The 17,762-nt window shown below is 34.1% G+C and overlaps 1 protein-coding gene across 1 annotated transcript; it reads left to right on the top strand.

Annotated features, from left to right (window-relative positions):
- The first annotated feature begins 7,467 nt into the window (after positions 1–7,467).
- LOC111377892 (zinc finger CCCH domain-containing protein 53-like) lies at positions 7,468–14,150 on the top strand. Its single transcript, XM_023001043.1, has 19 exons — positions 7,468–7,861; positions 8,058–9,305; positions 9,384–9,533; positions 9,629–9,814; positions 9,896–9,984; positions 10,144–10,392; positions 10,492–10,621; positions 10,822–11,028; positions 11,127–11,181; positions 11,501–11,576; positions 11,698–11,761; positions 11,840–11,989; positions 12,085–12,270; positions 12,352–12,440; positions 12,600–12,848; positions 12,948–13,077; positions 13,278–13,484; positions 13,564–13,637; positions 13,778–14,150. Exons 2-18 carry the CDS (start codon positions 8,254–8,256, stop codon positions 13,595–13,597), a joined length of 3,303 nt encoding a protein of 1,100 aa, XP_022856811.1. The 5' UTR covers positions 7,468–7,861; positions 8,058–8,253; the 3' UTR covers positions 13,598–13,637; positions 13,778–14,150.
- Positions 14,151–17,762: the final 3,612 nt, after the last annotated feature.

Genomic DNA, 17,762 nt, shown 5'->3' with positions numbered 1-17,762 from the left:
TATGATGTGGTAATTTTAAGTATGTGAGTCGGAAATATATGTAAACTCTAATTAGAGTTTAAGTCGTAATGGGACGACTTAATAATTTCCTATATAAAGGTTATGTCCACTTCCCTCTCCATATTGTTTTAATAGCTTGTCCCATTGACGATTAATACTTTGTGAGGAGCAAAGACATGAAGATCTAGCTGCTATTATTCATAACCACGATACCTTCTACAAGTATGAATTCAATTTACTAATTTATTATTTTGTGATTCTCGTTTCTTAGCATTATTATTATTAAATTCAACATCTCAATTTTTTTTGTACTTTTGGTATGTTATTGCAAAGATGATAAAGGTGGTTGTAATATTTAATTGCTGACGGTGGTTGTGGTGGTTGGAGAGAAAAAGGAAGATGAAGGTGGTTTTGGTTATTAGGGTGTGAGGGGTGGGATGGGGAAGAAGAAGAAATATGTTTAATTTATTTGGAACTTATTTGTAGTTTTTAAAATTTTGGGGGGTATAACTGTAATTAATTTATTTTTTTCCTTCTGCCTTTTTGTTCTATTTAAATGAAACATTATACATAATTTTTTATTGAGAAAATGAACGCTAAGAAGTATTTCATGCTAAAATGTTTCAAATAGAGACATTTTGTGCTGTTTCCAGAAAGTGGGGAATTTTCGATGGTTTTCTCAATAGGTAGGGAGGGTTTTGTGCTATTTAGCCTTTTACTAATCATTATCTAAATAATAGCGCACTATTATTTAAATAAACACTAAAAGTATGATTAAAAAATAATAAATATTATAAATTCATCGTTCACGTAAATTTCTTTTTCTTCTGAAGAGCGTATTGTTGAAAACGAGTTTAAAAGAAGCGATTTTCAAATAAGTCATATTAACCATTATAAATACTTTCTCAATTGCTATCCAAGTTTTGCTTGGACTAACATTCATGAACTATAAATTGATATGCGATTAGCCTCCAGGGCACATCTCCAAGTGATAAAAGGGGAAGGTAGAGAAATCCAGCTTTGTTTGAGGCTGCCGCGTCAAGGGTTCGAATTCTGAAATATGAATTTGGCTCTTGGGTAAGTGCAAGTGTACAAGCAGCCTTCCACCCTATACCCTTGGAAGCATAACCTGCGATTTACCTCCCTCACGATACTTTAGGACAGGGGCGATGATGGACCCTTAAGGTTGGGGTTCAACCTTTTTTTAAATTGATATGCGATTAAAAAATGCACATGCAAGCTACTATTTACGTATCTAAAAAGGGACCATATGGCAAGATGGGAGCTAAAACATCATTTTCCAACAAATTTATTCTTGATTGAATTATAAACACAAATGTGATTAATTTAAGTCGACTTGGCCCAATCAAGCACAATTTAATTCAAATTTAAGAAGAAAGGAAGCGCAGGATTCTTTTGAGCCAAATCTATACGTATATATAGTAGGTTACTTGGCGCCGCGTAAAACATGTAGGGATTTGGGGGTGGACTAGAATATTATTGGACCAAGCTAATATGTAAAAATAAATAAATAAAATAAAATAAAATAAAAATTGGATAGAGCCAATTCACGCAAATTTCAAGACTTAAACAAAATTCAACGCTACCTCCAACCCTGCTTCAAAATTTGACATGAATTTTACACCATTTTTACATCAAATATTACACCAAACTAAAAATTATCTCCAACCCAATACGCTCAAAGTTATGCCAAATAAATAGTATGTAATCATTTTTTTCATTCTTAACAATGAATAATTAGGTTTGGTTAACGAAAAATATTGAATTTATTAATAATTTTTTTTAAAAATGTAATACAATTCATAGAAATTTCTCAACTTAAGAAAATATTAAATCACGTTATTAAAAAATGGTGTAGTTATTATTGATTACATGATTAGTTTTGTCTAACAAAATTAATGGACACAATACCCTTAAATAAGAATTCGGTGCAAGGTGAAAAAGAAGAGCAAAAGGTACTCAATTATTTTGGTATAAAGTTGTGCAATGGGTCGAAGATTAATTGCACCAAAAATTTGGTACAATTTGGTACAAAGGGATTAGATTGGAGAAGCTATAAGAGTGATTTTCTGAAATAATAATAAAAAAATAAAATAAGAATTGATTATTAATGAAAACTTCGTTGGTGAAAGAACCACGTGATTTGGATGAAAATCAATAGTTGTTGATGATTTAGACAGAGTTATCAATAGTGATAACAATTGTAACGTAATCACTGACCGTTGATTATTGATAAGAAGTTGTTTATGTCGACAACAATATTTTTTCTTTTTATATATATTTTTTGTAAGCTACCCCACCAATTTTATTTTTTATTTTTATAATATTACTGACATGAATTGTTTTTTAAATGTTATTTTACTTCCGACGAAATTCTATTACATTTTTTTTTCTTTTTTCTTTTATATATTTTACTTTATTTATTAGCAAAAATTCATCGAGAAAATTGAATTTATTAAGCTATTTGATTTTTTAATCTTACTAATTGAGTCATTTGCAATTTTAAGTTATATTTCTGGTTATCTAATTACTGCCAAAAAAATTTAAAGTAACATTTTACTTTTTTGCATTTTTATTACTTTATTTTACAACAAAAATTCTACCAATAAATTAATTTATTAGACAACTTATAAAAGTTATTTCCGACAAAAAACTTCATTATGAAATCTAGATGTTATTTTGTTACTTATGAACTCTTCCATCAATAGTATTAATTATTATTTTATTTTATTTTAATTTCTTTAGCTTAGAGGATAATCTATAAATTGAAAGTTGAATCGGCTTTAAAATGTGGGTAACCTATTTACACAAATGCAAATATAAAATACTATTTAGTCCAAAAATATTGTGGTGGAGAAAATAAAAACGTGTGTAATGTCAAACCGCAACGACAACCGCATACCGGAGCCAACCTCCATCGCGGCATCTCCTCAAACCTTCTCGCCGAGGGCCATGCCACCAGTCGCGGGTTACCTATTTACACAAATGCAAATATAAAATATGTTGAGTTTTTATTTATGTCAAAAATATTGTTAATACTTTGGGACAAAATTGCAAGAAAATTCTCATGAATTGTTTGACAACCTCCCAAATAGAGACAAGAGACATGACCTTCAACAATAATGCAAGTAACATGTTCAATTGGATTATCATTCATCAGTTGTACAATAATTGCTTCGCTTTATTTGCTACCTTTGCACCAGAGGGCGGAATCATAATACACCCACTTGAATAGAATTACCAGGCCCTTGTTTGATAAAAATTAAAAATTATATTTTAATAATTAATTTTAATTATATATTCTATGAAATTAATAATTTTTTAAACATACGTTTCATTAACTTTTATCAAAATTTACTAAAAATCTGATTTTAATGTCCATTGTTTGACTTTTAAAAACATAGTTTCGAATTATATTTTTTAAAGAATGTGTGGTTAAAAAGTAGAATTTTATTTGTAAATTTATGTGTAAAATATTTTATTGTATGAATTATGATTAAAAATGAGTATAAAAAATAAATTAAATTAAAATAAAGAATGTCAAACAAGGGCATCATTGAATTGAACCAATTAAACCCACATCCTTAAATTGGTTGAAAATGGATATAAATAATGGTTTGTGGAATCAAGGTGTAATTAATAGCCAAAATAAAAGGAAAAAAAGAAAGGTGGTCACGTTTTTCATAATAATAATGACAGCCATGGATATTATGTGTTAATTATCTTTTTACTAATTTATTTGGGACTTGTTTGTACTTTTTTAAAAAAATGGGACCATGATTACAATTAGTCCTTTTTTTTTTTAATTTAAATAGAAATGTATATTCATCATTTTACAACTTTTAATTAAGAAAATAGATGAAAATGACATTTTGCACAATGAAATGTTTTCATAAGGATGAAAATGCCAAAAAAATGAAAGGTAAGACATTTTTCACAATAATAATAAAAGGTAATGACATTATATTTCTAATTATCCTAAAAATAAATTAAATTAAGGTATGTTTGATTGCATTTATTTTTTACGAAAAATATAAGTTTTTCTCTCAAATTCTTACTTTGGAGTGTTTGATTGCTATTTTTTCATTGAAAATATTTTTCAACTTATGAAAAAATGCTTAATTTTTCTTTTTTTAACGAAAATACTTTCTTTGGGGGAGTATGTTTTTGTTTTTCTCAAAACAAAGAAAATATTTTTATATGTGATATTTTTCATGCCAATTAAACACACTTTAAAGTAAGAATGTCCAACGTGGGCATTATTGAATGTCCAACGTGGGCATTATTGAATTGAACCAATAAAACTCGAGGTATTTTAAAAAATGTCCAATTTTATGGATGTCAATTCAGAAATGTCCACTTTTTAAATTTAGTACTAAACTGTCTATAATATCTTTAATGAAAAAATGAAGCAATTAATTTTTTTTCAATTTGCCGCGAATTTCGGGAAGTTGCTTCCATGAAAAGCTACATTAAGCCCTCGTTTGGTACCCATTTTTTTTCAAAATGTATTTTTTCTCTTCTTTTCAACCACACATTCTTTATTAAAATAATATTACACGTAAATCAAAATTTTTCCTTATTTTTCAATCACATACTTCCCATCAAGTTACTATTCTAAAATGCATTTTTACATAAAAATGGTTATCAAACACCCCCTAAAATGATGTTCTCGGCATTTCAAATGTCGATCTCGATATTTAAATCCCGTTTATATTTCAAAAGTACACATGTCAAATCACAACATTAAATGTTTTCGACATTTCAAATGGTGCTCTCAATATATTAGATGTTTAGAATGACATTTCATTCTAAACATGACATTTTTCTACATTTGAAATGTAGTTTTCTACATTTCTATGTCAATGAGAAAAATATCATTTATTGTGCTTTGATATGTGCACTTTTGAAATAAATAGAGCTAGTTCTGTGTCAAAATTTTATTGGATAGTAAAATTTTTAATTGCAAAATTGTCCATTTTTGTCTTTGTATGGAATCATAAATTGTGAACAAGGATATTTTGGTCTAAATTATTTCAAAATGGACATTTTTACAAGGATTTGCAATGGTGAATATTTTTACAAATGGATTCGTGAAAGTGACATATTTAATAATTTCCTTATAAAACTCACATCCTTAAATCCTACGGTCGGGCACACATTGGGCCCACATCAAAGTGGATACACGCACCCGAACCGCGTCTAGGATTCATCACCCCAAATAGTTCAAAAGTGAGAAAACATGGAGGACAGTGCACTATTTCCACACAGATCTGTATCTGTACCTGTAATCCATAAAAGTTCTCAACTACTACCCGCGTGTCATATTCAAAGAAGAGTATGTTCTATCTACCCAAATTTGAAACGGAAGCCGAATAGCATACGGATGAAGAACTCTCCGATTTTTTCTTGTCCCCATCGAAATATTTATGGGATTGTTCGATAGTGATTATGAGAATTATTTTTTGACAGTTAGAGAAAAGTCGATCAAGAATGATGGCTGACTTAGAATAGTAACAGTCAAAAAAGTTAATTTTTTGGAGTGAAAAATCAGAATCAAGCAAGCACATAAAATGGGACGTCAACTATAAATTTTCTCATTTATCATCTCCTTTAATTATTATTTTTAAATATAATTTAAATTAAAAAAATTGAGTGGAGGACCATATTCCCCACGGAGAGCGAAGAATATTGTCATCTCTATCCCTAATGTCCTTAATAACAATGCCACCTCCTTATATTCTCAAATTCACTCTCAAGTCGAGAACTCCTCGTCTTTACAATTAGTCTTGCATTCTCATAATTTTCGTAGAATTAACCACTGTATCATCTTCATATTTAGTTATTCCACCTGTCCCTTTTCAAGTTTACCCTTGTAACTATGTGCTTGTCCGTGCCTAGTTATGGCAATGGGTCGAATCGACTCGACCCTTTAACTCACGAGCTCGGCTTGATCTTATGGCGAGCCGAGCTTGTAGCTTTTGAAAGATGAGCCGAGCTCGAGTTTGACTCGTTGCTCCAGGGCTAGCTCGGCTCGATCCACGAGTTTGTAAGTTCACGAGCCACGAGCTCGTGATTTTTAAAATTTTATTATAATTATTATTTTTTTTGGATTTTTTGACTTTTCATTTGTAAATTGACACATTTTTTGAAAAGCTCGTGGACTCGTAAAAAATGGCTCATGGGATTGAGCCACCACTCAGCTCGAACTCGTCAAATGACGAGCCCCAGCTGCCCATGAGCCGACAAGCTGCTCGACCTGTTTGACATCCCTATTTGTGCCCCATTATTGATGAATAATGTGTTATGAAATAGTGATTGATATTAAAATATGTGGTTAAAAAATGAAATTTTTATTTATTTATGTGTAATATTATTTTAATGAAAAATATGTTGTTGAAAATGAGTATTGTAGAAAAATAATATAATGGAATGGTAGGTAAGCAAGACCTATAATTTAATCAAATTCTGATCAACATACTTTTTATCCGCACATTAGATGATTCACGTGCTATAATCATTTAAATTTTAATTTAGTCACTCTCAAAACATGCTCACGTCGCCATCTTTCACGCAATGTAATTTGGCTTCTTCATCTCACATTATTATTATTATTATTATTATTTCGATAATCCCTCTCCCATTATTAAGCCTACGTTTTATTAATATTTATAAATGATCAAATTACTTTTCGTTCATACAATTTTTAGAATTTACAATTATTATTTACTTATCATCAATTATTTTTAATTTTTTAATTTAAATTATTTTTTATAACTTTCCATAACAAGCTTTAAATAAAATAATTTCTTTTGCCATAATTCCTTCATTTTATATTGTTGAGCCCTATACTTGTAAACAAACCCAAAAATACCCTCATTCATTTTGTGGCAAATTTGAAGCTTTAGATCAAAATCGCAATTGTAATTTGTTGCTTCAAACTCCTTGCAAAATGTTAGTGAAATTTCAAGATTATAAAAGAATGTCTATTGAATTTATGAATTAGATACAAAACTTTAGTTATCTACAAAGGGATTTAAAGCCTGTTCAATGTGTTTTTTTCCCCGTAGAACGTGCGATTGAAAAAGTAGAAAAAAGTTATAAAGTCAGATTGCACGGTTGAAAATAATTTTACAAAATTTCTCAAACATAAGCTCTTAGTTGACATCAAGACGATTAATCAAAATGCTTTTTGAGTAAATATTCCATGATCATGAATAAATTATTTTAGTTTGATATCCTAAAAACCTAAAATTCATATAGATTAAAAATTTTCAAAATTTCCAATGTACAAATGATCAGCCCAAGAAACTATCTAAATACATAAAAATCATTTTAAACGAGTATAATTGACATTTTATGATTTATCTAGTTCACAATAGACATTTTTGACCAAAGATTTATTTTATTTTATTTTAATTTTTGGGCCATCGCAACTTCTGGGAAAGGTAAATGGCACAATTTCTTTCTGACGCGAGCTTAAAAATCAAGCCTACTTTTATCAGACATCACTGTTCTGTACTTCCACTTAGGTTTTCTTTTACCACAAACCCATAAAATCAACGGTAAGCCATGGAGGGTTCTACGAAATAATTTCGTTATTGATGGTCCTCCCCTGCTTTCTTGCTTTTGCTGTCAAACGAACTGCTGCAAAATCCTGCAGGCTGCATAGAAAGAAGATGCTGCTTTGGTTTTTCCAGTAACTTGCTCAAAACCATACGCTGAAGGAGGGAAAAATAATAATAATACAGGCTGAAACAGAATGTTGAATGTGGGTTTTTATTGATTATTTTCAGTTGATTACAGTGGGCAAAGATGAAGGATTTGATATCTTTCATGGGTAAGTAGTACTTTAGTTACAGCAACTTCTTTTATTTATTTAAATTTGGTAAAGAAAATTGAGAGAAAGATACTATCTTTTTCTCTTTCTTTTCTTGTTTTATCTCTGGTTTTATCTTTATAAAGAAATTCAACCACCGTACTTTTCTTGTTTGTTTTTCTTTTTCATCTTGTTTACCTTTCTGGGTTTTCTGCAGGAACAAGAGAAAATATTAAGTGAACTACTGGCTACTGCCATACTATAGTTGGTAGCTTGGCTTGGAACAAGAAAGAAGAGATTTTTCTTTGCTTCTTTCTTTCTTTACTCAAAGAAAGAATAGCTGGTGATTGAAAGAAAAAAGGTAGGTTTGGAGGGTTGGAGTGGAATCTACTACCACCCAGATATAGAAGAACATGGATGCATATGAAGCAACAAAGACTGTTTTTCAAAGGATCCAAAGTTTGTACCCTGAAAATGCCTCTAAAATCATGGGAATTCTCCTGTTACAAGACCATGGTGAGAAAGAAATGATCCGTTTGGCTTTTGGCCCTGAATCTTTGGTTCACTCTGTGATTCTTAAAGCTACAAAAGATTTTGGTTTAGCTTCATCAAATACTTCTTCAACCCCTTCAAGTCCTTCTCCTTCACCATTCAGCAACTCTTTATCTCTCTCAAGTACCAATTCTTCTTCTAGGCTACTTGGTGGTGTGAATTTTCCTTCTCCTCTCAGTATTCCTATCCAGTCTTCAACTGCAGTTTCTTCTTGGGCTAATTCAAGCTTCTCTGATTTTCAAACCCAAGATGATTTAATTAGTCCTGGTTCTGCGCCAGTTGCATATAATGCAACCACATCATCTGCTATGAATTCTGCTGCGCTTCCTTTCTATGCAACTGGAGAGGTTGATCTGATTGATGAGCTTCATTTACAAGATCAGCTCTCTTTCCTCAACGATGGCTCTCCATTACTGATGCCTAAAAGCCCCGATATGTTCTACCCACAGCAAGATTTGGCTTCTAGCCCAAGTGGAAATGGAGGTGGTGAAGGGATGCTCTTCACTTCTTACGGTGGTGCCGCCGATAACTGGGGTGGTGACTCATTCGACGGCTTGCCTCACCGCCGTAGCTGCTCAGCGAGTGATGTCTGTTTGGGCCCTGATGATCTTGGTGGAGGGTTCGGATGGAAACCTTGCCTTTACTTTGCTAGAGGGTACTGCAAGAATGGCACCAGTTGCAGGTTTGTCCATGGCGAGAATGGGGCGGATGATGCCTCCATGGTTGGCTCACCGAGCAAATTTGAGATGATGGAGCAGTGTCAACGGCTGCTTAGATCCAAGTCTGTGCAACAACAAAGGCTGGCCGCAGCTTCTCAACTCATGGCTTCTACTAATTTCCCTTACTCCCCGGGGGCCACAAATAGATGCATGAATTTGCTTCTCCAGCAGCAACTGCAAGCTGAGAGTCCAAGGCATGAACATCTTTACTTGACCTTTTTATTGGGTTCATAATTTTGTTGAAGTTAATAATTTTGGATTTGAACTTGTAGAGCCTTTTTGGGTGATGATATGCACAAATTTAGTCGGTCTCGGCTCGAAAGAGGTGATTTTGGTATGATGAATCCTGGTTCGAGGCAAATTTACTTGACATTTCCAGCTGATAGTACTTTCAAGGAGGAAGATGTGTCCAATTATTTCAGGTGCATGAATTTCTTCCTGAGCTTGAATGAGGTTATTTATACCTTTCTTTAGCTGATGGAATTGAGTTTATTAAATAATTTGCTTCATCTTGAAGTATTTACGGGCCAGTTCAAGATGTGAGGATTCCGTATCAACAGAAACGGATGTTTGGTTTTGTCACATTTGTTTATCCGGAGACTGTAAAGCTCATTCTTGCAAAGGGCAATCCCCACTATGTATGTGATGCTCGTGTACTCGTCAAACCATACAAGGAGAAAGGCAAAATCCCCGACAAACACAGGTTAGTCCCTCTATAAGCCTTTCTGGGTGGTAGACCAATTATCTTATGTATTATTAATGTTAAATTTGATGACACTTACAGGAAACAGCCTCAGATGGAGAGGGGAGAGTACACGGGATATAGTAGCCCTACCGGGCTGGAGTCGAAAGATTCTTATGATCTTCAGCTCGGTAAGTAAATACTCATCCCTTGCATCGTGCACCAACGATTTCTTGGTTTCTTGAAGTAAACAGCAATGCTTCATGCCTTCACTTCAGTTGGTTTCTAAAAGAAAAAAGGACGTTCCTAATTCATGTTTGATTAAAATGGTATTTTCTTTTTGGCTTTAGGCGCAGGGATGTTCTACAACAATCCCGACATGTTATGGAGAAGAAAACTAGAGGAGCAAGCAGATTTGCAGCAAGCAATTGAGCTCCAAAATAGGAGACTTATGGGTCTACAACTTGACATCAAGAGGAATAGCCACCACCGAACGCTCTCTACCGGTGGCATTCTTTCATCCCCAACACAGTCTCCGAGTTTTTTCAATCAAAATGTCGTCCTATCGGGTGATCGCGGCAGCCTGGAATCTAAAGAAGGTGCCATTTTTATTTATTTCAGTTTTCATTAGACATTGTGTTTCATGGTTGTCGAAAGATGGGATAAAGACTTTTGCATTTGGAATTATGCTGTTACAGAAAATAGTTCAATTTCGGCTGTGAAAAATCCAGTGAATGTTACTGATACAGAGAAACAATCTTCTTCTCTCAAGGATGAAACGACCAAAGACGCAGAAAATCCCAACAAAGAAAGTGATTTGAAAGGAAGGTACTGGACCTCTCCTTGTTTTCTGTGTTTCTTATCTTGATTCGAAACTCATTATTACCAGTAATGTCCTGAAATTAGCATTCAAGTGTGTTAGTTGAATGCATATTAAATGTTGATGTGTGACCTCTAATTCATCTATTTATTTGGTGTCATGTTCTATTGCTCTGAATGATCAAGTTTCTTTATTGATTTGAATGTAGTTTGGAGCACAACCTCCCCGACAGTCCCTTTGCGTCTCCAAAAGCTGCCGGCGACTCCACGACAGCTTTCTCCAGGGAGACTGGAGAGTTCGATAAGATTTCAGTGTCGTCTCTGGCTAACAATAACTCGATCAGTTCGTCTTTCTTTCCTGCTAGTTCTTCGGTAGACGTGGCTCCATTCAAATCGTGTTACTTTCAAGTGCCTAGGTATGATTACTCACTCGATTACCATTAATTAGACGAAATTATTGATACATACAAGCAACTACCTAAATGAATAATGCAGGTTTGCTTCTGGTCACGAGGCCATTGGAATGTAGGCCTAGAATCTTGTCTTGCTTTTTAGCTTCCTTAATGGAGGTAAGTAAACAAAATAATTTGTTGTCCCTTAATTATAAGCTTCTGCTTAATTAATTTTTATGGTTTTGCTTAGTACTTTTATCTTGATACTTGTTCATTTCCTGAGGTGGGTTTGCATTTTGTGTTGAATCTTTCTACAGGATGAAGATTGATTTGATCTGCTAAATCAAATTCCAAGTCAGTGTGACAGGCAGCATTAGTTAGAAATACTATACCTACTTACTATCATACATTAAATTAAAAGGCATACATTAAAAGGCAGTAAAGAAAGTGGGACAGATTGAGAGACAGCCATCCATTTCTCTTTTCATTTCTGTAGTTGAAGAAAGTTGCTGGACAACAGGTAGAAAAAGGAAATAGTTTCAGTGAAATCAAAGAAATATCAATGTGTAGAAGTAAGTAAGTAAATTTCAGGGTCTGTATTTTCTTCCCTCATCTCAGTATTGATGGCTATTTCCCATTGTATAATCCAAAAAAGAAAATTATAAATCCAAAATCTTTCTTTAACTCGTTTAGATCCAGATTCAAGAAAATCCAAGATTATAATATTTGAAGAGCAACTGCAAGCTGAGAGTCCAAGGCATGAACATCTTTACTTGACCTTTTTATTGGGTTCATAATTTTGTTGAAGTTAATAATTTTGGATTTGAACTTGTAGAGCCTTTTTGGGTGATGATATGCACAAATTTAGTCGGTCTCGGCTCGAAAGAGGTGATTTTGGTATGATGAATCCTGGTTCGAGGCAAATTTACTTGACATTTCCAGCTGATAGTACTTTCAAGGAGGAAGATGTGTCCAATTATTTCAGGTGCATGAATTTCTTCCTGAGCTTGAATGAGGTTATTTATACCTTTCTTTAGCTGATGGAATTGAGTTTATTAAATAATTTGCTTCATCTTGAAGTATTTACGGGCCAGTTCAAGATGTGAGGATTCCGTATCAACAGAAACGGATGTTTGGTTTTGTCACATTTGTTTATCCGGAGACTGTAAAGCTCATTCTTGCAAAGGGCAATCCCCACTATGTATGTGATGCTCGTGTACTCGTCAAACCATACAAGGAGAAAGGCAAAATCCCCGACAAACACAGGTTAGTCCCTCTATAAGCCTTTCTGGGTGGTAGACCAATTATCTTATGTATTATTAATGTTAAATTTGATGACACTTACAGGAAACAGCCTCAGATGGAGAGGGGAGAGTACACGGGATATAGTAGCCCTACCGGGCTGGAGTCGAAAGATTCTTATGATCTTCAGCTCGGTAAGTAAATACTCATCCCTTGCATCGTGCACCAACGATTTCTTGGTTTCTTGAAGTAAACAGCAATGCTTCATGCCTTCACTTCAGTTGGTTTCTAAAAGAAAAAAGGACGTTCCTAATTCATGTTTGATTAAAATGGTATTTTCTTTTTGGCTTTAGGCGCAGGGATGTTCTACAACAATCCCGACATGTTATGGAGAAGAAAACTAGAGGAGCAAGCAGATTTGCAGCAAGCAATTGAGCTCCAAAATAGGAGACTTATGGGTCTACAACTTGACATCAAGAGGAATAGCCACCACCGAACACTCTCTACCGGTGGCATTCTTTCATCCCCAACACAGTCTCCGAGTTTTTTCAATCAAAATGTCGTCCTATCGGGTGATCGCGGTAGCCTGGAATCTAAAGAAGGTGCCATTTTTATTTATTTCAGTTTTCATTAGACATTGTGTTTCATGGTTGTCGAAAGATGGGATAAAGACTTTTGCATTTGGAATTATGCTGTTACAGAAAATAGTTCAATTTCGGCTGTGAAAAATCCAGTGAATGTTACTGATACAGAGAAACAATCTTCTTCTCTCAAGGATGAAACGACCAAAGACGCAGAAAATCCCAACAAAGAAAGTGATTTGAAAGGAAGGTACTGGACCTCTCCTTGTTTTCTGTGTTTCTTATCTTGATTCGAAACTCATTATTACCAGTAATGTCCTGAAATTAGCATTCAAGTGTGTTAGTTGAATGCATATTAAATGTTGATGTGTGACCTCTAATTCATCTATTTATTTGGTGTCATGTTCTATTGCTCTGAATGATTAAGTTTCTTTATTGATTTGAATGTAGTTTGGAGCACAACCTCCCCGACAGTCCCTTTGCGTCTCCAAAAGCTGCCGGCGACTCCACGACAGCTTTCTCCAGGGAGACTGGAGAGTTCGATAAGATTTCAGTGTCGTCTCTGGCTAACAATAACTCGATCAGTCCGTCTTTCTTTCCTGCTAGTTCTTCGGTAGACGTGGCTCCATTCAAATCGTGGTACTTTCAAGTGCCTAGGTATGATTACTCACTCGATTACCATTAATTAGACGAAATTATTGATACATACAAGCAACTACCTAAATGAATAATGCAGGTTTGCTTCTGGTCACGAGGCCATTGGAATGTAGGCCTAGAATCTTGTCTTGCTTTTTAGCTTCCTTAATGGAGGTAAGTAAACAAAATAATTTGTTGTCCCTTAATTATAAGCTTCTGCTTAATTAATTTTTATGGTTTTGCTTAGTACTTTTATCTTGATACTTGTTCATTTCCTGAGGTGGGTTTGCATTTTGTGTTGAATCTTTCTACAGGATGAAGATTGATTTGATCTGCTAAATCAAATTCCAAGTCAGTGTGACAGGCAGCATTAGTTAGAAATACTATACCTACTTACTATCATACATTAAATTAAAAGGCATACATTAAAAGGCAGTAAAGAAAGTGGGACAGATTGAGAGGGCCATCCATTTCTCTTTTCATTTCTGTAGTTGAAGAAAGTTGCTGGACAACAGGTAGAAAAAGGAAATAGTTTCAGTGAAATCAAAGAAATATCAATGTGTAGAAGTAAGTAAGTAAATTTCAGGGTCTGTATTTTCTTCCCTCTTCTCAGTATTGATGGCTATTTCCCATTGTATAATCCAAAAAAGAAAATTATAAATCCAAAATCTTTCTTTAACTCGTTTAGATCCAGATTCAAGAAAATCCAAGATTATAATATTTGAAGATCTGCAGTTTTGTTTATACGGGGTGGGGTGGGGTGTGTGCTTTTGCTCCCTCCCTTTGATGGAGGATGGCAACATCACATGGGGGGACTGACTGACAATGTGGGACCCCACCACCAAAAACCCATGTGATTTACTGTCCCTCAGATCAGATCACATCATGTGTGTGTGTGTGTGTGTGTGTGTGTGAGAGAGAGAGAGAGAGAAGTGAAATATGAGCCATTGATATCTAAAAGTATTTATGATGCCACACTTGTGAGAAAGGGTACCGGAAATAATCTTTTAGGGGTTGAGGTGCGTGCTTGTTTGCATCCTTTCTATGTTCACAACTCACATACGTTAGCAAATGATAATTTTACATGTACATTACGGTATTTATAAGGGTGTCAGTCTCCAAGGTCGGCCATGAGATGTTGGTTCAAATTTTTTCGAGTTTTGTTTAGTGAACATCGTTTTTTGCTTACGAGATTCTCTACTTTATATCATGGACGATTAGATATTGTAACCGGAGGTCTATGGTCAGTGGATCTAGAAATTCGAGTGAGAAAGATTAGAAAGTTCCTCTCGATAGATGCAACTGTAACTAATATATTCAGCCCCCGTTTGGATCCCATTTTGTAGAGTTGAAAATGGGTGGAATAATATTTTTTTGAAAAATGAGTGGTTGAAAAAAAAAAAGGAAAATATTTCGATTAACATGTAATATTATTTTATGAAAGATTTTATAGTTGGAAATAGAAGAGAAAAATATAATATAATTTAATATAAACTAATGAGTGGGTAGGATTTCAATAATATTCTATAAGCAATTCATAAATTTGAAAAACAACACGCTATTATTTTTATGTAGTCTAAAGTTTCGGTCGCCTTTTCGTCTCTTCTGACCAGAAAGTTTCAAATAATTTACAGCTTGGAAGATAACTATTGCGCCTCAACAGAACCAGGTCATAGATTATGAATTGGACAAATATTTTCTTTCAATTAAATAATATATTTTATATATAATAAAATATTATTCCAATTACTCAAGTTAACTGAATCAGAATTAATCCAGAAATAACTCAAATTGACAGTCATGACACCAACTTTGATCTTCTCAAAGAACTACAATTCCAATCATCACCAAATCAGCAAATTTGAGGATGTAAAAAGATAGAATTTATAACCATATTTTATGCAGCATAAAGCAAGAAAAGCACTCAAAAAATGTCGTTTTGTATTAATAACATTATGCAAAGTTTAGACTCTGTTTGTTTCTCATTTTCAAAAGAATGAGAATGAAAAATATAGTCGTTACGGACGCTACATAAGAGATAAAAATTCAAATTTGGTGGCTTGATGTGATGAATAACGATCATATTTTTCATTTTAATGAGGAAATAATGGGAACCAAACGGGGGGCTTATATTCCTAGTTTGCATTCCTAATATGTTTTGATTTCCATTTATCATAAAAATACATGAAAACAATAATTTTTAAATAAAAAAGTATGTAGTTATTTATTATTTTGGAAAGTAATGTGCTGTCGTCCAAATATTTCAAATTTCCAGGCTTGAATTAAAACTGATATTATTGAATTATTATATTTTTCTCCAAACGTTTTAACTCACTACAAAAATTTAAAATTTGTAGTCGAAAGTGTACATGTTCAAATTTCAGTGTTAATTTCGTTTATCTTTTATGTTATAATATTTTTCCGACGTTAGAAAGTGATATGATGTGACACTTTTTAATTGAAATGCCACACACCGTGTAATTTAATGGTTTTAATAGAAGATTTTTGTTTAAGCTTGCAATGATCTTGTAGAAAAGACAATGTAAGTGATATTTAGATCTCACTCCCTACAATTTTTGTTGGATATGTATTAAAATTGTGCATTTGAAAGTAACATAAAACATAAAATGTAACTTTTTAATTAAGCATGGTGTAATATGGTTGTGCCACACACACACACACACATATATATATATATATGTTGGAATTAATTAAATTTGATTTGGGTTTGATTTGGGTTTAAAATATTAAATGTAATATTTAATGATATGGGTCATTGTAATTAATTTAAGTGAATTGGAAAAGTCTCCAATATAGGCCCATATGTTGATAAGCCCATTTTAAGTGGTTTTTATATGGAAAGGAGTCCCACATCGAAAGTTTACAAGAAAATAGTCTTGTTTATATAGTGGGTTGTGTAAATAATATATAATTTAATATGTTACCTACCACTTGGCTAACTTTAGCTAGCCAAAGGCTAGTCACCACTAGCACCATTCCCCGGACCCGGACCCGGACCCGGACCCGGACCCGATCCCGGTCCCGGCACGCGCACGTCGCAAAGTACGCATTGGGCGCTTTAGAGGCGCACTTGGCACTACGCATCGTCGCGAGGAGCTGGGGAGCCTTATAGTTTTCGGAAATGGACTCGTGGTTCGATGACGTGGCAGCACAAGGCTCGATGAGTTGGCATTCTAGGTGGCGCACGAGTGGTAGGTCGCGTCCCTTCGTCCTGCATGGCGGTTAGGTGTACGCGTGGCATCCGTATGGCTGTGACTGTTCAGAAATTGGTGAATAGGCATGATGAATGGACACTTCACTTCATGGTTCAATCTGGGCCGTCAGATCATAAAAATAGTGCGATCCAATGGCTATTCACCAATCAGACCAAGTGGTGCACCAGTTCCTGAAATGTCACACACCTGTTCCATGAGACACTTCAATCTCTATAAATAGGGACCCCCAGATTCGTTTTTTGACACACCAAATCAATTACGAATTCAATTGATTTCTAAATTCTTCTATCTCCATATTCTGCTCGTAAAAAATCTCTTATACTTCCGTCGTTATTCCGTTCAAGTACGATCATTCATTGGTTCGACCGACAAGGTTGGTATTGTGCAGTATCGACTTTGGAAGGAGCGTTGTATCTTGGGAGACAGACGTCCATAATCCCGTTTGCACTTCATTGGGGGGCGAAATCTGTCTTAAGGAGATTTGCTTACTTTATTGGCATACCTCGCTTCATTTACTGTCTATTTTTCTGCTTATTTTATTTCTTCTTTTGATTGCGTTAGTCGAATTTCCGACAACAATCTTAAGACAGATTATTTATTTTTTCATTTCTTCTACATTTCTATTATTGATTATTTTCTGTAATTGTGGTTTTACAGAAAATGGCTAGTACATCAAATAATAATACTAGCGCTGTGATTGGTACTATTGAGAGCAATACTAATGCGGTGATTGCGCCAAATTCAGGTTCCAATCAATTTGTCATGCCGCCGGCTTCACAATATGAGAAATCGGAAAAGTTCAATGGCACGGATATCAAACGTTGGCAACAGAAGATGCTATTCTATTTGACAACATTGAACTTAGTAAAATTTCTGCGTGAAGAATGTCCTGCACAAACATCGGAGAATGCTACTGATAAAAATACTCAGTTAGCTATTGAAGCATGGAAACATGCGGATTTCTTATGCCGTAATTACATTCTCAATGGATTAGATAACACTTTATATAGTGTGTATTGTAATTACAAGACGGTTAAAGAACTGTGGGAATCTCTTGACAAAA

This window comes from Olea europaea, chromosome 3, assembly GCF_002742605.1.
Source record: "Olea europaea var. sylvestris chromosome 3, O_europaea_v1, whole genome shotgun sequence".
Lineage (NCBI taxonomy): Eukaryota > Viridiplantae > Streptophyta > Magnoliopsida > Lamiales > Oleaceae > Olea > Olea europaea.
The sequence above is the reverse complement of the archived record's forward strand: the minus strand, read 5'-3'. Positions and strand labels throughout refer to the sequence as shown.